We start from the raw sequence: 22,636 nt of genomic DNA on the forward strand, positions 1-22,636 counted from the left end.
CATAATCATACAATGGATAATTAGGATACATTTATACAATACAAGCAAAATTACAGATAACAGTGTATGTTGTCCAGAATTGTAAGCAGAAATGGAATCCACAGCCAACTGAGTTTTCACTGTATATAATAAAGGCTTTTTATTTGCAATCTACAAGGTACCACACCTCAGCTAAATTAGCACCATTTATGGTGAACGCCAGGACACCACTTTGATGTATCTGAGAGATCCTGCAAGGCCATTGTAAAGCTTCTTAAACATCACACTGCTGTTAAGGCTGAGAAACACAGCTAAGGCTATTTACAATTTTACTTTGGCTGTCATTTCCTATGTATCATATGGACATCCATCTCCTCAATCTTGCATGATGTACAAAAAGCAAGAAATGTTTGGTTGCAAAACTGATTATTACTTCAAGCCTACTATTTTAGATTACAAACAATGCATACAAACTCCCTAATCATGCAGGATTAGCTGGATTAACAATTTCTCACTCAAAAGTAAGTGCATCGTTTATAGGGCAAGCAGGCATTCAGCTGGTGCAAACAGAACCCTGCCCACTTTGTTCACATCTGCTTGCCACTTTACTTCCAGAGAGCCCATTAAGGGATGAAGCATATGGCCTCGATATTGTGAGTGTTTGTAAATAGCCTGCATAGCAAGCACAGCAGAAATTATACATTCAACTGGATAACATAACCTCTGCAGGCACCTCTGCAGGCACTCCTCATGTAAGCCATCACAGCACAAGAGGAAGACAAACAAATATAGAACACTTCCCAATGAAACCCACAATGGTTCTGAATCCTTTATTGTTTCTCCTGGTTACAGCTCTGTTGGTTTAGTGGCTTTATGCTGGGATAAAAACAGCATCAGACTATCAAACCATGTATTTATCTTGCTACGTGTCCTAACAGGCCGATATCGACATCTGGTACACAAAATTACTGCAGACCTTAACGGTGTGATTTATTTTTCCTTCTTAAGGAAAGTTGAAATGCAATTATCCCCTCACAAAGGAAGAGCATAACATAAATTGTCCCTTAACTTTAACATGGCCTGCTGGCATTCCCCCCATTCCAAAAAGAAGTTGCTTTGTGAAGTGCCCTACACTTGCACATAAAAAAAGGCAGCTAGTTTTATGCCCTTTTTCTCTCCCCTCCCCATGTGAGAATGAAAGAGGAAAACTATCATGGAAAAGAATTTCAGCTGTGCACACAGGTTGAAACAGAACTATAAAGACAAAGACCAAATGGGCCCTTCAACAACATGACCACAGAGTACAAGTATTCTGATGATTCCTTCTTCACATGGTCTCACAGCTGTCAAATGTGCCAACAAGAAAAGGACACAAAAATAAGCTTTAGCTAATCAAAGATATTCCAGGATTATTGAAATAGGTCACATATGAAGAAGCTGGAGTTTCTCACGTAAGTAAAACCATTCCCATTTGATTTCAGAGGCTAAGTTTAGTCAACTCAATTCATATAAATCTTGATATACAATTCTAATCTTCTGTTGCATTACCACTGTACTTTCAAAAAACTGCATTGGGAGATGCTCAAATATTGCAGCTACCTACCCAGCAAAAAAGCTTGCTGCTCCCAAAGAAAAGAGCACCAGGACACACCAAACACTTTGCTGGGCAGTTCCTCTAACTTGTTCTAGAAGATGTGCATAAAAATGAACGCTTGAATACCTCACTACGTATTCTTAGAATTTTTCGCCCTGTAACACAGTGCTGCTGGCAACTGTGCGTCCTTACATTATTTATCAAGTTTCCTTGATTCCTTTCTGGCAGAAGTGTCAAAACAGCTTAGTTTTCCTTCACGATGCATGGAGGCCACTTCTAGTAGCAGAGCAGGAGAAAAATCTGTCTCATTCTGTCCCTGTGCTTTAGTTTTTTCCAATAGTATCGAAGTGTCAATAGAAGCTAAAGCAACTGGGTACCAGCCATGAAGTAGAAAAGTAATCAGCCTAAACCAGATGGAAGAAACATTTGTGAAGGCAGACCTTTTTTCCTGACTAAGGTCAGGAATGAAAAGCATCTAGAGTTCTCAGGTATGAGGCAAATGTACAGATTCCTGGCACAGCAAATTCACAGAGAACATTTCCAGAAATATTTCTTTTTCAGAACTTTAATTGAATTGTGTTTTGCCTCAGGTTATAACAAACAGATAACATAATATTTTGGTGTCCCAGAAATAGATTACAAACCTTTTTCACGTATAGCACGAAGTTGTATCAGAGTAGAATACATGTAGTTTCAGTGAATTTCAGGTTAGCTGAAAGCTACTCTGACAAAAGCATTTTGAAAACTCAGCCTGATAAAATCCGATCACTCTCTGATGCCACAGAGCACGCAATCACAGGTGCCAGAAGGAAAATAGGGGCTAGCAGGTTCAAAAAGGAAGAGTGAGATAAGAGCATGCCCAATCACATCAGCTAGATCTCTGTGCTGGAAACAAGCGGTGTGTCTCCTTCAGGTCTCCGCATATCCTTCAACTACTCTTGAGCTGCTCAGACCTAAAACTATAAGAGAACAGCAGAGACACTGAAAAACACAGAGCCTGTGAAATCTGTGCTGATCCTTCAAAAGGTAGCTTTTCTTTCTCATTATTCACAAAAAGATCTTGGCTTTTCTTAAGGCATCAGACACAAACAATGACATCGAATCTCTCACTTTACAGTCTTTTTTGCCAGGTTTCAAAATTCCTTCCTCAAATGACCAGAAAGGTAAAAGTTACTGACTAAAGCTAGGCTGAAGGTAGAATGTCCCATCCATTCCTTGTTTGGGATGTGCCAATTAAAAGATTCATCCACTCTACTAAAAAAAATAGAATACAATACTTCATATCTGAATGGCAGATACTTTTTCAATGATGACATTAAGAGGATTATCCTAAAATAAATTAGTCTTTAATTGGTTTACAGAGAAAATATGAATATGCTAGGAATTCATCTAAGCAAATAGAACAGTGTATATTTTATGAATAAGTGGTGTAATCATGTTCTTGTTAGTTGGAAATAAAACCAAACATTATTTGCATAATAGAACTGTTTACACATCTTAATAGAACTATGTCGTTATCCTCCTGGCTTTTACATGACAGTCAGTATACATCTGAGGTCCAATATATGGAGTTTTACACCAATCATTGCTGGAACCATTCTGACATTTTAAATAACCCATATTAGTGTATGGACTCATTAGAAGAATCCTTGAGCACAGTTAGTAGTATTTTAGAGAGGTCAAAAATGTCAAAATTATTAAGATCTAACACAAATAATGTAGAACTGATCACTCCACAGATACTGAAAACACGAGAAAGTAGCCTCACAGTTCTACAAATCATTTCTAGCAGAAGCTAAAGGATTAGACTGACATATATTTCCCAAGCTACATCTGTCATAACAAGTCTAAAAAGGCAACCAGCCCACTGAGCAAGAACTGGCACTTTGGGAAATGGCTTAAATAGCACTGAGCTCTCAACTAGCACTTCTATGCTTATTGCATATTTGAAAAGACTCAAATCAAAAGTCTATTTGTCACCTTCACATTTGACTTAAAGATAAATTTTAAAAAAAAAGGTATATTGAGAATTCCTCGGTATATCAGAGATCTCTGGATTTCAGTGCTATGGACAGTAAAAGGACAGGAGTGCAGAAAAAACAGTACTCTTTCAATCCTGAGCCACAAAGACAAATGAGAGGGAGGGACGAAGCCCACAGGGCACTGCCCCCGAGAGAGCCTCATTCTGATATCACAGAATCTTATGCCTAGGGCTTTTACATTCTTCTGATTGCAATTTCTAACTCACCTACATTTTGTAGAACATTTTACTGTTAGTCAGCTTAGTGCTCATTATGCAAACATGTTTACTCACTCAAGGCACCGCTTTATCTGTACCTATAAGGTGTGATTTAGGAGACCTTCCTCAAAGAAAGATTAACATTGGAGTGAACCATATATCTTATGTTAACCTGCAGTTGTATTCAGCCTTTTTAAAAATCGACCAATCAAACCCAAATATTAGGGCCCTCAAAATTCTCCACTGGAAGAACGGAAACTACAGATTTAACAAATAAGGCACAGTGCACACACCTTTTAGAGATAATCCACAGGACAGAGAAAACCAGTGTTTTAATGTATGTTACACTGAATGGAACCTGTATAAAAGCTGGGAAACCAACTGGAAAAAGGGAAAGGAAGAAGCTCTTCTCATCCTACAGAATGGCTGTTGGATTCCTCTACAGGTTTCCTAAAATTGTTATTATACCTATGAGCCATAGAATGGTTTTGGCTGGAAAGGACCTTAAATATCATGTAGTTCCAATCCCCTGCCATGAGCAGGGACACTTCCCACTACATCTGGTTGCCCAGATCCGCATCCAATCTGGCCTTGAACAACTTCCAGGGAGGAAACATCCACAACTTCTCTGAAGTTGCAGGGACTTCAAGCAGATGTGTCTATTACTGGATTACAGTGTTGACTACAGTTGAAGTGAACAGCACAACAATTTGACTTCTTACTAGCTCCTACACGGCGTAAGAGACGTTATAGAACACTACAGTTCAGTTGGAAGGGACCTACAATAATCACCTGCTCCAACTGCTTGACTGCTTCAGGGCTGACCAAATAGTTGTTTAATACTTTGTAAATACTTGACAGAAGACTGTGGCTACGCAAACCCAGTAAGTCCCATCTGCTGAGTACAATCCCCTGTCTTCAGCCACAGTTTCCTTTTCCCACGCCAGGGCATCTGGAACTCAAGCATTACAGGAGCACAAGCAGCCTCCACTTCTGCCCCAGGACTCCATCACCCAGATCAGACTCCTGAGGACCAGCGATCAGACTGCCAGCAGCATCTGTCCTTGGATGGCATGGGGGCAGATTGGATGAAGAAGCAAAAGGAATCCGGAATGGGAATGTGGCAGCAATGCTGCACTAGAGCTGTATTTTAAAGACTAACCTGAAAGTTTCCCAGGTTAACATAGTGCTCACAGGTACACACACCCCTGTCAAAGGATCCAGCTCATTACTTACATGTCAGCACACGCACGTTGCTGCCCCGTGACCAGACACTCAGCTCTACCACATGGCTTGACACTCAAGTCTGCTGCTACAGCTCTGATGTGGGAGTTTTGGATGAGCAGCCATGCGAAAGCAGCCCAGCAGCAAGAGACCCATTGCTGACGAGGTGCTCATCAAGACGGATCCAGCTACTGGTACTTTCCTTTTTCAGATTTTTTAAGAGCAGGCACATGGAAAGAGGCAAGTCACTGGAAAACCTCATTTATTCTCCGATTTTAGAGCGATTTCACTAAAACTCAATGCAATGGAGTCATTGATTGAGTCACATTAAGAGAACCTGAATTACCTTGAAGCACTCTATGGTTCCAATTCAACAAGCTCCATCCCTCAAAGCTACCAATTACCCTGAACATCAAGGTGAAGACTCTTTGTTGCTCTATCTCAAAATTCCAGGAACAGCATTTACGTGACACATCAAAGTAACAAAAAGAAAAAAAGGGGGGGAGGGGGGAGGGAAGAAGGTTTTTTAAAACTCTCACAAATCATAGTATTTAATTAACTACTTCTATTACAACAGTGATTTTGAATTTTAAAAAAAAAGTGCAATTTCATTCATAGAAATCCATTTCCTTCACTGGTCCTCATTTGTATCTTCACAGGCAGAAATATGCCTTTGTTGCATGATTATTTATTATATTTCATTTAAAGACAAAAAATTTACAGACATGATCTATGTTTGAACTGTCATAGACAAGAACCAAATGAAATAGAAGAGAATCTAATTTATCTCTGAAATCTCGGGAAGGAAGTTCAACTACTGCTAAAAGCATACAAGTTGCTCTTGTGAAGAAATATCATATTCACCACTTATTTTGATGAAAAGAACAAGCAAAAAATGTCCATATCATGCACAACTTAGCAAGAGTGATCCTGTCTAAACACTAAAGCCAGGAGGACTGGCCAAGGAGACTCAGAACAGAATCCTGTCTGAAGCCTGAAAAACGTTTCCTTTATTTAAAAATGTTAATGATTAGATTTAATGCTGTTGAAGTCCGGAGATTCCCAAGGGCCGAATCCTCCATTTAATAAAATAAAACTAAAAAAAAAAAGTACAGCACAGGCACCTGCAATGTGGTCTTCCCTGCGCTGACCTCCCCATGCATGTCATTTGCTTGAGAAACTGGTGATTGGGAGAGGAAGCACAGTTAAATATCATTAGATTCTATTATTAGCTTTCAGCAAGGCTAATGACAAGACTGCCAACCCAAAATGTCACGGTGATTTCTCTGACGTAATCATACAGCACCCAGGAAATGAATGGAAACTACCAATCCATTTTGCTGACACGTATTAGGTAAAAAGAGATGCTCATCGTGAATATCAGACATTATAACATCCTGAGCCAAATAAAATAAACAGAATTAAAAGCAAAACAAACATCACATGTAAGCAATAGAAAAACATCATGAACAAAAAAAAGCCTTTAAAATCTCAGCAGCATTTGGGCGTTAAAAAGAGCAAACAAACAAGTAAATCAAGTGGTCAGCTAACTGATTTTAAAATAAAGAGGAAAATGAAACCAACAGGCTACATAACACATTTTGCCAAATGATGAAGTTCAATCCCAACAAAAAAAGAATGAAATCTCAGATACTAAGGCTGACTCTGACCATGAGGTTTTATGTTCAACACCATCAGAGACCTCATGGTGCTACAATGCAGAACAGAATTGTGTCAGGGATTACCACAGTATCACTTTGATGAAACTTTCTCTTCTTATATTTTTTATGTTTCCCTAAAAAGGAGTTAATCTGTGAAATTAATAATTATTACCTCAAGAGGCCTCTTCTTATTGTATTTTTTTTATTCTAATGCTTACAGCTGATTAAAATAAAATCTTTACAAGGAGTTTCTGTATGCATAACTGTGTATGCACCTGGTGAGTCTGTATGTAATCCATCCCTGGTGGTTAAATACTCCCATTTCACTTCCTCTTAGTCTTTGCTCCACAGCATGGCCAGGGATTATTAAATGATGCTAATACCCTTGTCATCTGACAGCACAAACCCTACATTCAATAACCTGAAAGGAAGACATGTCACTGCTTTTCCCTCTTAGCTGTTTAAAAAAACCCGAACAAATAAACAAAAACAAAAAAAAAAGAGAAAAAAACCCCAAATCAATGAAATAAGTCTCATTTTAGCTACACCTATTTAAACTTGACTGACAGAGTCATAGTCAATGAGACACAGGCTCAGTTCGCACACCCATCAGTAACGGAGACAACTCCATCAGGCAGACCTGCTCCCCGTTCCTCGCTCACATCGGTTCACTTCCAAAACCGATGAACTGACAGGGGGTTTCTAATTAACCCTGGTGAAATATACTAAACGCTTGCAAACAAGCGGGTGTCCCTCAGGTAGCCCAGCGCCTGCCGCCGGGAAAGGTTCCCAGGCAGCCCCGATTAGCTCCCCAAAGGGAGTCGAGCGGGGCTGCCGGCACAGGCACCGGCAGTTACATAAAGAGCTGCTAAAAATAAACTTCAGAGGCGCGGGGCGGGCAGCGGCCGGGGCCGGGCGGCATCCCCGCCCGCCGGGCAGCCCAGGGGCAGCGGCTCCGCTCCCACCGGCTCCCGCGGGGCATCCCGGCCCGCATCCAGCCGGCTCCAGCCCCGCGACGCTGCCCGGCCCCGCCGAGCATCCCGTCCCGCAACCCGGGGCGCATCCCGGCGCTCCCCAACCCCGCGGAGCATCCCGTCCCGCATCCCGGCGCGCATCCCGGCGCTCCCCGGCCCCGCGAGGCATCCCATTCCGCATCCCGGGGCGCATCCCGTCCCGCATCCCGGGGCTTCCCGATCCCGCGGCGCATCTCGGCGCTTCCCAGCCCTGCGGAGCATCCCGTCCCGCATCCCGGCCGCCACTTACCACCAGCACGGGCACGCCGGCGGTCAGCGAGTAGAGGAGCACCGGGGGCACGGCGCTGCGGTCCTCCGGGCCCGGGTAGGGCTTTCGGTACGCGCCCTCGTAGCAGAAGAAGCCCTGCACGTTGACCGCGAAGGTGTCCGTGTACTCGAAATAGTAAGCCAGCATCACGGTCCCTGCCATGATCACCATCTGGAAGTAAAGCATGCTGCTGAGCGGAGAGGGCCCCGGCGGCCGCGGCGGCCCCGCTCCCCGGCGGCATCCACCGCGGGCGGGGGCGGCGGGGGGCGCGCTGGGGGCAGCCGGGGGCCCGGCCCGCCGCTCCGCACCGGCTCCAGCGCGGGCGCCGGCTCGGGCAGCGGGCGGAGCGCGGCGGCGGGGGGCGGCTCCGCCCCGCCCCGCCCGGGGAGCGGCGGCCGAGGCGGCCCCCGGCCCGGCCAGACGCCCCCCCACCCCCGGCCCCGGGGCGGCTCGGCAGCGCGGCCTCCCCGCCGCCCGCGGGCCCGTCCCGCCCCGCGCTCCCGCCCGCCGGCCCTGAGGGGCGACCCCGGGGCCGCCCCGCCCCGAGCGGAGCCGCCCGCAGCCCCGGGAGCGCGGGGGGAGACAGCGGGGAGAGGGCGGCTGGACGAGATGCTGACCTCGCCCAAGTGACATCCCAGAGCGAGAGGAGAGCCTGCTCCGGGGCTGCGAGATGTCACTCAGAGAATCAGAATCGTAGAACAGTTTGGGCTGGAAGGGACCTCAAAGATCATCCAGTTCTAACCCCCCTGCCATGGGCAGGGTCACCTTCCACCAGCCCAGGCTGCCCAAGGCCCATCCAGCCTGGCCTGGAACACCTCCAGGGATGGGGCAGCCACAGCTTCCCTGGGCAACCTGGGCCAGGGCCTCACCGCTCTCTCAGTGAAGAAACACTTCCTTACGTTTAGTCTAAATCTGCCCCTCTCCAGTTTATAGCCATTACCCCCAGTCCTATCACTACAAGCCTTTGTGAACAGTCCCTCCCCAACTTTCTTGTAGCCCCTTCAGGTACTGGAAGGTCGCTAGAAGGTCTCTTCTGAGCCTTCTCTTCTCCAGGCTGAACAAACCCAACTCTCTCAGCCTCTCCTCATAGCAGAGGTGCTTAAGCTCCTCTGATCATCTTTGTAGCTCTCCTCTGGACCCGTTCCAACAGTTCCATATCCTTCTTATGTTGAGGATTCCAGAACTGGACACAATACTCCAAGTGAGGTCTCACGAGAGCGGAGTAGAGGGGCAGAATCACCTCCCTCGAACTGCTGGCCGCACTTCTTCTGATGCAGCCCAGGATACATTTGGTCTTCAGGGCTGCAAGCACACGTTGCCGGCTCATGTCGAGCTTCTCATTGACCAGCACCCTCAAGTCATTCTCCATAGGGCTCTCAATCATATCATCTCTCATCCTGTATTGAAATCGCAGATTGCCCCAGCCTAGGTCAAACACAGAAGCATTCCACTTAAAGCTACATTCATAGCACATACACGTACACTGAAGACCAGCGGACTGTGCCCAGTGCTTGGACAGATTCATCCGTATGCGGGCTCTGGTCTGGATTCCCGAAGCCAACAGATAAAAAGTAACTTATAGGTACTCCCTCTGTGCCCCAAAAGGTTATATGGCTGAGATAGAGTCTTCAGAGGATCTCCTTAGCCTTAGAGATTCCCTTGGGCTTACTTAGTAAAGGCTGTTAGAAATAACAAATGAGATCTGATCACCCTGTTTTATAGTGTGTAATCATTCTCTTGGTGTTGTACTTTGGCTTTAACTGTTGTTCCCCTCCCATTTCTTGAGAATTTTGTTCATATTCTCTGACGTTAGTCTCTGTGCATTTATTTTTAATCATCCCTTGAAGCACACACTCTTCATGCCTGGATTCCACATCCAGTCTATTTTTATGTGTTCCTAACATCCTCCCCAGAAGAGTTTAAGCCGTGCCATTTGCATCGCACTCACCAGGCTTAGCTGGATAGCACCCTACCTCTGTGGGAAATATGTAGTGAGACATGAGACATCTTGTGGTGAATTCTGCCTAGCACAGAGTTTATTTTCCCCATTTCTTTGACACAGTCCAACATTCATTACCATACACATAAAAATTTTAATTTAATTGTCAGAATTGTACACAAATAATCCCATTGTTAGGATAGAAGACCTTGATCCAAAGACCAAAGTCAATAGCAGGACTGCAATAAGCACTAGACTGATTCAGCTCTTCAGCTCTTTTTGAGTTGATACCCCAGAGAAACACTGATGTCACATTTCTTTTTTTCTTTTTTTTTTTTTTTTAAATTGGCACTGGAGGAGATCAACCTTTTTCCAGTATCTGGCTAATAAAATGTTCCTGCATTTTGCTATTACAACACAACTCCTATTTGTAGATATTCCAGTGGAGCTATTGCATATAAGAGTCACAGGACATGTAAAGTCCTGGTTTTACAGAACTTTTCTGAAGCTTCTATCAAAATCTCCAAAATCTTTCCAAAATCTATGAATCTTTTCCAAAATCTATGAATCTCCATAGTCCAGCCACCTACTTAACATAGGTCTCATTGGACCACATTGCTCAGTCCAGTCAAATACGAAGTATCTCTAAGGATGGAGGTCCCACAACTGCTCTCGACAACCTGTGCCAGTGTCCAACCACTGACATGTAAAACATAAGATATCAAGCCAGAATTTTCTGTGGTCCATGCTGGGCCTGCTGCCTCTTCTCCTGTTACTGGGAACCTGGAGTGAAGAATCTGACTCCCCTTTCTCTACATCCCACCACAAGGTGGATGTAAACAACAGTAAGAAATGCCCTTGGCTTTCTCTTGTTAAGTCTAAACTGAATAACATTTCTGGTGGTACAGGAATATATCTGTATCCTGAGTGCTTGGTCTTTTCTGCTGATACACAAATGCTAACAGTATATATTGGCTGTTGTTAAATTACACCTAAGATTTTAGAGAAATTATTAAGAGGCACTACGATTAAGAGAGTTTGTCTTTATGCCTTTCTTTTACTCTAAAACAGTGACACTATTTAGGCTTTACTATGTGGCTTCCAATCATTTAAAAACATGCTATACAACAGGCTGGAATAGATCTATTTGATGCAATATTCACTTGTATTTTTTGGCTCAATCTAGTGTCCATGCTTCAAGTACTACAGGAGAACTTGCCATTTACTAAAGCTATAAACCAGAGAATACAGGACTTCAGCTGAAGAGAAGTTTTAACATCAGCTTCATTGGCAGTCAACTCAGTGCCAGCTCAGAGTGATATGTCAATTTAGGTCACTGATGAAAAAAACTAAGACATGAAAATGTCAACATCTGGTTTTAGTTTAAAAAAATTATGCTATATAGGCAAATTTATTGATTGTCAACTCGATGATTCACTGAGGAATTAAAAGAATTAATTATTCCCTTTCTGCAACCTCCATTTTTTAGAGTAAAGATCATTAAGTGAGAGAAGTAGTCAGGTCATGTTTTTCAATATCAAGGGTCTCAACTACAGAGGACTAGATGAAAAAAACTCTAAAGCAAAAAATTTTAAAGAAGAAAGTATATAAAAATGTCAATTTTTTTCCCCTTTGAAAGCACTGTACACTTATGACTGTTTCTAAAAATAATGATGAACTGTGTGTTCATTATATTTTTATACAGATAAGGTCAGCTCTGACACCGTCATATTTTCTCAGCCCCTTCTTCCTTTTCTCCCATTTTGAAGAATTTTTTTTCCTTAGAGCAAGTATGAAAAGCTTGGTTCCTTGCAGTTGATTAAGTTAAAATCTGAATTAACTTCTATCTGACTTGTACCAGTTGAAAAACGTACATGCTTTTGATGCTACTATTCTCTTCATAGAAGTTGACTGTTGCACTATGTAGACCTCTTTGGTATAACAGTGAAGGATGGAAACACTGAGGAATGGATAGGTAAGGCAGATCCAAGCTTCAAAAGATTCATAGACTCTTACAAAAGCAAAAAGAAAATTATTACATATATTGCTTTATTTTAATACTCCTAAATGAGTCCCCTTTTTTGCAGACGTACTTTACAAGCAAGGCCCGCACACCAGTGACTTGCCTTCATGAATATGCAGTTAGCTGATCAAGCAAAACCAGAGCTACACTTTTTATTACAATGGACGTGATGTTTATTGGCTGCACAGCTGAATATGCAAACATGTATTAAATCAAACAAATAGAAGCACAAGAACTCAATCCCCAGTGACTAATGCAGCCAGCAAAATATATTCTACAATCACAGTATTCCCTGCCGATTTATATCTGATAGGCAATGACCATGGAATGGCAGAAAAAAAAACCAGAACCAACAATTTTTTTTCCAGAAAGCTATTGGTAAAATTGTCAGTTGAAACTCAGATGACAGACAGACTGTTTTTTAAACTAAATTTCTTGGGAATAGCACCACTGATCTCAGAGCAAGAGTTCCCCCGATAGTCCTCATAGATTCATCTTGTTCTTTTCATTTGCTTCCTAATTTCAAGTGAAATACCAGCTCAAGAGAAACAATGTAGAGCAGAGCAGAAAAAGAGAAACCTTAGCTTCACTGTTTTGAAATCATGACCTTTGTTACAGGAAGGTATTTCCAATTCCAAATGCAATTCACTAACCTTTCATGTGCCTACATCACCACATTTTATAGTATTTTCTAGTTATAAAACATTGCTATGGCAAAGCAGTAAAAAAATAAAGCCAACGCACCTTTCTGTTTACTTCTTTCATGCTTTATCAGAGTCACAACAGCTGACAACCCCAAGGCTGTTTCCCTGTTAGAGCTCCACGCCACTACACTAAACCAGACCTTTCTGAAAAGGATATTGCATTGGTGTTGATGGCTCAGCCGCAGCAAAGAGACAGAATGAACTAAAATCTTTATAAACTTCCTGGCTTTAACCAGGAAGAAAACTAGAAAAAGCCCCTTAATTCGGCAAATAGCAGAAGAGGGATTTATGTGCATACAAACTTTAGAAGAACATTGTATAATATTTAGTTATTTGATGCAAGCTTTACTCTACCAAAATACAGTGGTCTGTTCCTCTGCATTTAATAATAGATATTGTTAAGAGATAATGAAAAGGGCATTTTAATTGTTTAATTAAAACGTTTAATGACATGCTCCATCCAGCAGTGATTTAGAGGACTAAAGCCTGGGTCATTTACTGCTAAAATTTATGGTTGTAGGACCCTCATAATGCAAGAGAAAATAATTTTCTAGCAGTTGGGGCACAGTATAGAATCATAAATAGGAGCTTGCCCAGAACACTTGCAATATGATTCAATCAGGCACCAAATCTAAGCTTTTCATGTGGTCTTAGTATGTAGTTCACAGAGAATGACAATTCCAGTAATTGGCTAAGCTCTACTACATCAGATCAGGATGAATCATCTTCTGAAAGTGTCATGTATTCCATGCTAAGAAATACCAGCCTCTGATGATACCACTTAGAACAATAATGAAACAAGCTGTGATGACTAGCTTAGACTAGCACCCTCCTTTTAAATGTTCTAGTGAGATGTGAACAATTTTACTCTTAACTTTCAATTGCACATAGCTAAACTAGCTCCAAAATAGGAATTATACTTTTCAAGAATCACATAGGGAGAAAAAAGTCAAATTAGTAGCTGCTGAAGCATTAACATTGCATTTGTATTGCATTATTATGTAGAGCTAGACCCTGTTCCCATAGAGGACAACATTTTGCCCCAGTAAGCTTGGGCGCCTCATACAATGCAATGCACGTATATGAGTGAACAGATGGAAATGAAACAAATGAGGAGGAGGACAAGACAACAATGAAATGATTGATTTTGATATAATGAGTAGCAGTCACAATGCATTAGTTGCCTAGTCAGTGTTTACATCAATAAGATAATTAATCTTCTTAAAACTGCTTACTGTCTTCAAATTATGGAGAACTATTATTGCATGCAAGTTCTTCATAGATTAGAACAGAAATTTAGGATGTCAGAGGGACACCATATACCTAGAGCTGTACATCTTGAGAACTAAAACCTGCATCGTGCTGTCAAAATAAAAACATTTTGTCAATGTGAAATGAAACAGCAATATTTGAAAGTTCAAATAATGATTATTTAATCTGACCTAAGATAAACCTAGGAAGAAGCCTACCCCTTAGAAAATCATTACCACAGCTATGAAGTTTTCTTCATTGGTAGACGCACTTTCAGTAAATGTAATGTTCTACAAACTGACTAAAAACTTTTCAAGTTTTGGCGTAAGTGGTTCAATGAAACCATATGAGTAACATCAGGATTTTGGAATAAACATCCTCATCTTATTCACCCAGAACATCATCATTCTTACAATTTCTTTTCATGAAAGAAAATCCCTTTCCAAGGTAATTAGTGTTACCTTGGAATATTGATGCAACAGATTACTGAACTGCAGCTGACATAAGCAGAGCACTAGCCTATTCATGGTGCAGTAGTCAAGTGGAAAAAAAAATAATCCCACAGACCTGCTGTGTGCAGTACACTGCATGCAGCTCTACAGCCAGAGTTTGTACATAATCCAAAATTAGTTCAGACATTTGTACAGTGCCCTTTACACATTACTGAATTCATTTCACTCATTTGAATATGGCAGTTTTATGTGCTGTAATTTGCCTTGTCTTTTGCACCATTTTTATTACAAACAGTGAGACTTGTTAATATAATTCATGAGCTAAATATTCTTTGCAGCCTTTAAGCAGATGCATATAAATGTTTGCCCACTCCTCAAGATTCTGCATTGTCAGTGTCAAACTTCCATCAATCTGAAAACACGTAAGTATGAAAGAAGGAAATGGTCATCCCATCCCACCACCTTTCTGCAGTTACGGTCTCACCCGAAGTTTCACTGCCTGTAGGAACTTTAATCTAGCAGTACACAGTTCTTATATAAATACTGTAAAGACATTGCTTGAAAGATCTGAGAGTAACATCTCTGAAGTTATCAGAGATGAAATAGCCTTCTGTTTTAACTGAAGGAGACCTTGTTCAGTTTCAGGAAAACTTCTGTGAAAAAATCACACCTGTCTGCTTGCAGCATTGGTGTTTTATAGCCTGGTCTCTATCTGGATGAATCCACCCTCTCATTTTTGAATTCCACACTTAAACAGAAGTGTGACTAATTTTTAGCTCTGCACACTTACCATCATTATCTTTTGCTAATTCCATGACTGGGGAATAAAATATTCTGAGATGCTGTGGAGAGGAGAGGTAAAACTATCCCAAAGCGTGTAAAAGAAATTAAACCATTAGGTTGGCACAGGACTCTGAATAGAATTGTAAGGTTTTCCTTTCAAGACTGAGGATTTCACAATTCAGGGACAGCTGCATAGCAAAATTTGCAGAGTTATCTCTTCCCATAACCAGTCTTGGCCCTTAGCAATTGCATCATGAGCAGGTAAGGTATACAAAACTCTAAAGATACTTTCAAGCACAAGTCTATACATAAGATTAAATTAACCCACTTACTAATATTCTCTCAAAGGGGAAAGACAAATATGCTAATATCATAAATTATGCACCATAATCACTGCATACTTCCAGCTCTGGTTATCATTTAATGTATGCAGCTCATCCTGGCAGGAGTCCAATACAACCACGAACAGTTTCTGGTGGATAAGCTCACACACGGTTGCGCAGTAGAACTACTTATGTTTTTACAAATTATACCAGACATTTCTCATTAGCATTAACCTGAAATTCCATTCCCAAGTTGAATATTATCCATTACTTCATAAAATTAAGATGAAAAGCATGGAAAGAGCAAGTCTGGGATACCTTTAGCCAGTAGTTTAATGGATAATAAGGTGAAAAAAAAAAAAAGCAGCCCACAGAATTACAGACACTATTCACTACTAGTAGATAACTGTTCATGAAAGCAAGAAAAAGAGTTGATGCTTTTCTTAGAATACTTTGAAAATTTTAAATATTAAATATATTTAAAGTCCAATTCATAATATCCCCCAGAATTCAGGTCATCTGTTCCCTGCCGTAGCCCTCAGTATTCGCAATCCACAGAGCTACAAGAATACAAGAATTAGAGTTTTCCATTCAACACTAAGACATTCACGTTACACTCATGTTTTCACAAACATTCTTTCTCTGAAAAGTGCTGTTTCTTTTGTAGCTTGTTCACAAGCATGCAGTGAAGGCAGAAAACCCAAGAAAGAGGAAAACCTTAAACTCTACTGACAAAATAGTCAGTACAAAGACACAAAGCATTTGTACAGCCCTGTGATACTCCTTTGAAAGATACTGTCATCAGGCCAGTGAGGACACACCTCACAGGAATTTCCGACACTGGTTTGTTTCACAAAGCCACATTGTTCATTCCTGCTGAAGGACAGATGCTGCAGGACTTTTGAAATGCCCCCACCTTCTGCTGAATGCCACCTCCACACTACCCCTTTGGCTACAAGGCAAAGGCCAGAGAAGAACAAAAAAGACAGTCCTGCTCATACCAGTGTTAGTAAGTGCATTTCTCTGAATGATAGGATTCCTACAAAACAATTGAATCATAGAATCACTAGGTTGGAAGAGACCCACAGGATCATCGAGTCCAACCATTCCTATCAATCACTAAACCATGCCCCTTAGCACCTCGTCCTCCCGTGCCTTAAACACCTCCAGGGAAGGTGACTCAACCACCTCCCTGGGCAGCCTGTTCCAGTGCCCAATGACCCTTTCTGTGAAAAATTTTTTTCCTAATGTTCAGCCTAAACCTCCTCTGATGGAGGCTTTGTTGGGTTTTTTTGTTGCAGGAGTTATCCATTTCCATCCATTGCTATTCAGATACTTTCCTCCTATCAAGGTATCTCCATCCTTGAAGATATTCAAAACTTCACTGACAAAGGTCTGAGGAACCTGACCTAAAATTGAAGTCAGCCTTGCTTTGTACACATGGGTGGATTGCAGGACCACCAGGAGCCTCTCAAACATAAATTTTATTGTAATTCTGTGATTTAATTCTGATTTACTCCAACCCATAGATTTGCAACCTTTAGCCTTAATGATTACAATCCATTCTAATGCTGATTTGCTGCAATTATTTTAATTCACTTTATTATTGTAATTCAGATCTAAAAATAAAATTATGTTTCCTCTAAATTGGTGAACTGGTAAAAAGTGAAACTGCCCATCTGCTTACCTACACTGGTAGCAACAAAGATATCCCTTGATTTCCCCTTTCTGAAGGGACAGTCCTATGCCTATATGCTCCAGTAAGGAGCTACAGAAGACCTGGCACAGGGTTGGTCCTTAAAAAAATAATCTGAAAGGCTACCCCTTTGACTTGGTTGTCATTTCCTATAATTTCTCATCATAATTACTTTTCAGACAAAAATTATACTGCCGAGCATTAGCAGGAGTCTCAGGAAGGCAGCAAGGAAGGAAACAAACAGTTCGAAAGTCACTGTTGAGAGACATAGTAACAGCCTTTGCTGCTGTGCAGGAGAAGTGAATCCTGGAATACAAGGAGCAGCTGGAAAGGTAAAGAGCCAGAGTAACAGTAAAATAATAAATAAATCAGTTTTTGAAGATCATTTGTGGTAACTTGCTGTCATTGGTACCATGAATTATTAATAGCCAAAGCTTTCAAACTCTTGCTAAATTAATTTCTTTGAGACTGCTTCTTTATTTGAAAATATTCCATACTTAACAAATTGTTAGGCCAAAGGGTAAGAAATGTATCAGATTAGAATATCAATATTATTGAAATAATAGGGGACAATGTCAAATTATTAGGTAAGAAAATATACGCCTGTTTGGTTAATACACAACTCTAATTTGATCACTGCTTTTGGAAATCCTTACTCATTTGATGCCTTATTCATCCAGCTAACCAGCTTAACTCCAGACAACTGACTGTACTGAAAGAAACAAGTGGCAAGTGTTCATGTGGGAAAAAATGATTAAGGAAGAAAAAGTGGGGAGAGACGGATTTGTGCAAGGGTACATTTACAAAGTTGGCAAGAACATCAGAAGCTGAAATTACTGGTCTCTTGTGGGCAAATGCACTAAGTGGGAGATTCCGTAGGCTCCTGCCAAAGCAAAAGGATTAAAAGGTAGCAGCTCAGTAGCTCACACGGAGTGCACTGGTGTGACAGCAGGACAATATGAAGAGAGCTTGGTTAGGCACAGGCAGCCTGGACTTTCAAAGGCCTGGCAGGTGGCAAAGGAATAAGAAGGACATTATGATAGAATCGAGGAATATAAAATATCTTTAGGATTCGTTTCAGAACAGGATTAATTGATACCTGCCAGAACTAGGATCAGTATCTCTCTTCTGTTATGACCTCCTAGTGACTTTATTCTTCCGGCCTTAAAGCATCGTGCAGTTCTGATACTCTTCATGTTACCAGAAGATACCATTCCTAGAAGCATGTAAGGCTCATTTACTTTGAACTGCCTGCTGTGTGGTAAAGCTGCAAATATGAAGTAACTACTTCAGAAACAGAGAGACATGAAAACATTATCCGTGTTTGGTCTTTCCTCCACAGCAGAATTTCCTTGATTTAGAGAAATTGAAATCAGTAGGATATATGAGTACAGAACAGAAGGGCTGCAGAATTGGATTCTTACTAAGCTGGCACAAAAATTAACCTTTGGGAAATGCAGTGGGCAGTTGCTAAAAAGATACAACCATCTTAGGATATGCAGTTTTTATGGCATTAACCTTTTCTTCACAAAGCAATGTCAATATCAAACATGCTGAATACTGCTTCTACAGCAACTAGGACAGTATCCAAATTGGAGTTAAGCAAATTATTTAGCTTATTAGGCATCCTAACGTCCAGTCTTTAATTCCATTAGGAGCATTTAAAAATTCAGTTAGCAAAAAAATAAAAAATAAAAGGAAAAGTCATGCCGCAGAAATGGGAACAATATCAAATTTATCCCTGCTGACGTTTGCATTAGTTGCACAGCCAAAGTCAAGCATACATTTAGGAAAAATATGTATGATGTACTATGTATGGCTCTAAAAAATGTGTATCATCCACACAGGTTTTAATCATGTACTCTCTGCTTAATATCTCAACTGTCTTACAATAATGTTGCAACTAGCAACTCCAGAAACAAAGGTAAATGCAAATGGGGGTGCAGACCAGCTTTTGTTGTATAAATTCCCCAAAGACAGAAAGGAGATCTTTTCGTTGCTGTTCACACACAGCAATTTAATCCTGCACCAGTAACTGTATCTTACTAGTTTTATGTAATGAATAGATACTTCTACATAATCTTTTCATCTCAGTTTTCAAGAAAAATATCACCAGTGGGGGTGCTTTAAAGAAATACAGAGTAATAAACTTATAAACCAATTGGGATAGTTATGCTATACATGTTCTTAGAAAGAAAGACTTACACTGCCTAGAAATATAGCTAAGCATACTAAAAGTATCTCACAGAGAAAGGCAAGTTCAACTCCTTGTTCATATCCAATAGATACAAAACTCATGATGCCCTCCCTTCTTCTAGGCTAGCCAGTAGAAGAGGTAAACCGCTGGATATTAGGAAGTTTTTTCCCCTCTATATTTCTCAGGGTCAGGGCTGGAAAAGTCTTTGCATCAGAGCAAAGACCAAAAATTCTGGAAACCTTTTCAGACTTCACGACAATTCCAGAAAAAGTATTCCTAGCTTAGTTTCCCTCAGAATACAGCTCCCTTAGATCCTGCTGTCTTTGGCATCTTCCCTTCCTGCCTTCTTGTGCTTTGATCCATTACTCATAAATAAAATAGGCATTATGAAAAGCTGGAGAAACAGTACCTGCTTTATATTATTGGCTACTACAATCATGTTCAGTACCAGCAGGTGAAGATGAAAAAAGAGAGGGAGGTGGCTCATTTCTGCATTGCCTGATTGGGGTGGCTGATGCAGCCTCACATGCAGGATGTTTACTTGCATCTGGTTGTTTGATATGCAAGTCCTTAAACAATTACCTGCTACGCTGAAATTTCTTAGTAGGGTGTTACCGGTTTATGAGAGCTAAGCTCAGAAATTGCTTGGGAGGATTACATTGCAAATAAAAAACGTGTTTGAATTACTATGCTTTATCCATTTTAAAGATGCAGCCACTTTCCAGAGCTTGCCTTGTCAGTAGAAGACATTAAAAAGTTTCATTGGCACAATTAGTGCTTTCCATCAGTTTCAGTTCTTTCTCTCTCAGTTGCATTGCTCTCACTGAATGATTAGTGTTGAAATCTTTTCTTTGAATGTTTATAATCCTATTAGATGTGGTTGGAAATTTAGTTTTTCAAGTTACTATCAAATAAAACGTGTTGATCCTCTTGAAAGTAAAATATTACACAGATAGCCAGAGCCCCTGTGGTTACTCTTTCTAAGAGTGGACTGTTCCTGTCTTGCAATAACAAAACAGATAAATTTTCTGGCACATATATTTTTCATTGTCAAGCATTACTAAAATGAATTACAGAAATCAGCAATTGAAAAGAACTGTGAAAGATTTGATTCCATGTTAGGCAATTTCTATCCAAAAGTAATTTAAATGAACAGTGCAATAAATATAGGCTATTCGATAAATGGCAATAACATCCACAAGGTTCAGACTCTGAACAGGTGAACTCTTCTGTTTTCACAAAGGAAAAGAAGAATCCATTGGAACAGGAGACTCACACACAGTCTCTAGAGATGTATCGCCATCCATGCTCTTTGCAAAATGATTAATCTATCAAATTCAGCAAAAAGGATCAATGATTTTATTTCCCCTGTTTTTGGAATGGGGTTAGAGGACAGTGAGTCATGACAATTTCTCTGTAAAAAGAACTCTGTAATATCCTGGACAAATTTAGTGACAAAGGCTCTCTAAGCAATTAACTTCCTACTTAAAACTTATGTATTTCCTAAAGCAACTTCTTTGTACCACCTCTTAGGATTGTATTTGTATCTGAAGTCATAAGCCAGGAGTAGTTGATGAGATGGAAGTTTAGAAAAAAACAGTCATCTCCACCAATTCATATGCTCCAAGAAATATGCAGGACAGCAAAAAATATATTTTCGCAAAGACAAAATGAGTCAAAGGGCTCCTTGTTTTTTGAAGGAAACTTTCCACCAAGAACCAAGACAAGGACAGCCAAAGTCACTGAAAGCTATGGAGCAGGATTTACAGCTGCAATTTATTGATTTATTTTTTCATATTAAATCTCTGTAACTTCAATTCCATCAAACCTCTGTGCATTGATCCTGTCCCAGTATTTTGCATTTATCTATGGCATTCAAAGCACTATATTGCTTTAAAAGAGTTTTCATTTTCTTACAACTTAATTAAAAAGACAGACGAATATATTTTAAAATTATTATTGGGTTTGTTGTTATTATTACAGTAGCACTGCTATCATAATCTTTATGCTTTCTGTAATTCCTTTCAGGACCTACATTTTGCATTCAAGAGGCTTTGCAGAACCTTAAGAGCTAAATCATGGAGAAGAGATCAACAATACATAACAGTATTATTCAAAACAAATCTGCATAACACTTTAACATTGTACTTTCTTGTTCATGTGCTTTCATTTCACATTGAAGGAAAAAAGTTACTCCATACCTAAAGGGGTTTAAAACACTTGGAATAGGAATAAATATACAAATAAGTTAACACCAGCAAATATACTCGGTAGAAGCAGAAACCACTAACTCTGTTCATCTAAGAAAAATTTCCAGTACATGACTAGTGTTTCAATTCAGTGCAGTATCTTTAAGATACATTTAAAAAAAATTAAAAGTTCTAGATTTAAAGAAGAGATATAATTTGAGAGTTTTAAATTGAAATAAAGATTGTTTAATGAGTTGCCATTTTGAATACTGGATATTTTGATGAGAAGTATAAAAGGCTTTTTGCTTACTTTCTTGTTGGCTTTCCAATATCACCACAGATTCATACAACTGCAGTACAGTCGTTCATATGCAGCTAGTTTTTGCATCCTATGCTAAAAAATGCCTTACTGCCCAGATTTAAGACTGTTAAAAAGCTAATTAGATACTGATAACAGAAAAAAAGAGGAGAAAAAAAATGGTAGGCTAAGAGAACTGCAGAAAGGGTAAAGGAGAAACCAAGATTGACCTCATACTGTTGAATCAGCTGTAAATTGTCTCAGTCATCTTGGTTCTCATCTACCAGGAATCTCACAATTCAATGGAGAATAAATTGCATAAAGAGCTCTGCAGAGTGCATAACCAAGGCAGAGATAAATGTCAGCAGGGATCTCCTGAAAAGCATAAAAAAAAAAAACCAACTGCTGTATTTCCACAAAACATATCCTCAACAAAACCTAAAAAAGGACAGTCTATCTGCATAGTTAAGTACAGTTCAGAGCTATCTGCTAAGAAGTCAGAAGTCCCTTGCACATTAAGGTAAATTTTTCACAAAATTTAGATAGGTAGTTTGTGAATGTAACTCTGAAATACCTGAAGTACATAGAAGTCAATATTCTCACAGGTACATATGTTCAAGGACCTGCCCATAGCCAGAGTTAGTAATAGTCTTAATTCCTACATTCAAAAAAGGTAAACTTAGTAATATCTATAAATTACTAGGTGAAAGAATTCTACCTCCTATAGAGATTCCAATGAGTATATTTATATGCATAAATGGAAAAAAAAAAAAACAGAAAAAACCACATAAAATAGATTGCTT

The 22,636-nt window shown here is 40.2% G+C and overlaps 1 protein-coding gene across 2 annotated transcripts in view; it reads right to left on the reverse strand.

Annotated features, from left to right (window-relative positions):
• PLPPR5 (phospholipid phosphatase related 5) overlaps positions 1 to 22,636 on the reverse strand; it is a 64,932-nt gene that overhangs the window by 38,034 nt on the left and 4,262 nt on the right. Inside the window, exon 2 of one of the 2 annotated variants that reach the window (XM_069862221.1) lies at positions 7,961 to 8,149. In XM_069862221.1, the coding sequence (XP_069718322.1) occupies positions 7,961 to 8,149 (189 nt within the window). Of the gene's footprint in view, positions 1 to 7,960; positions 8,228 to 22,636 lie in introns of those variants that run through there. The other variant, XM_069862222.1, reaches the window with a different exon arrangement.

This window comes from Phaenicophaeus curvirostris, chromosome 8, assembly GCF_032191515.1.
Source record: "Phaenicophaeus curvirostris isolate KB17595 chromosome 8, BPBGC_Pcur_1.0, whole genome shotgun sequence".
Lineage (NCBI taxonomy): Eukaryota > Metazoa > Chordata > Aves > Cuculiformes > Cuculidae > Phaenicophaeus > Phaenicophaeus curvirostris.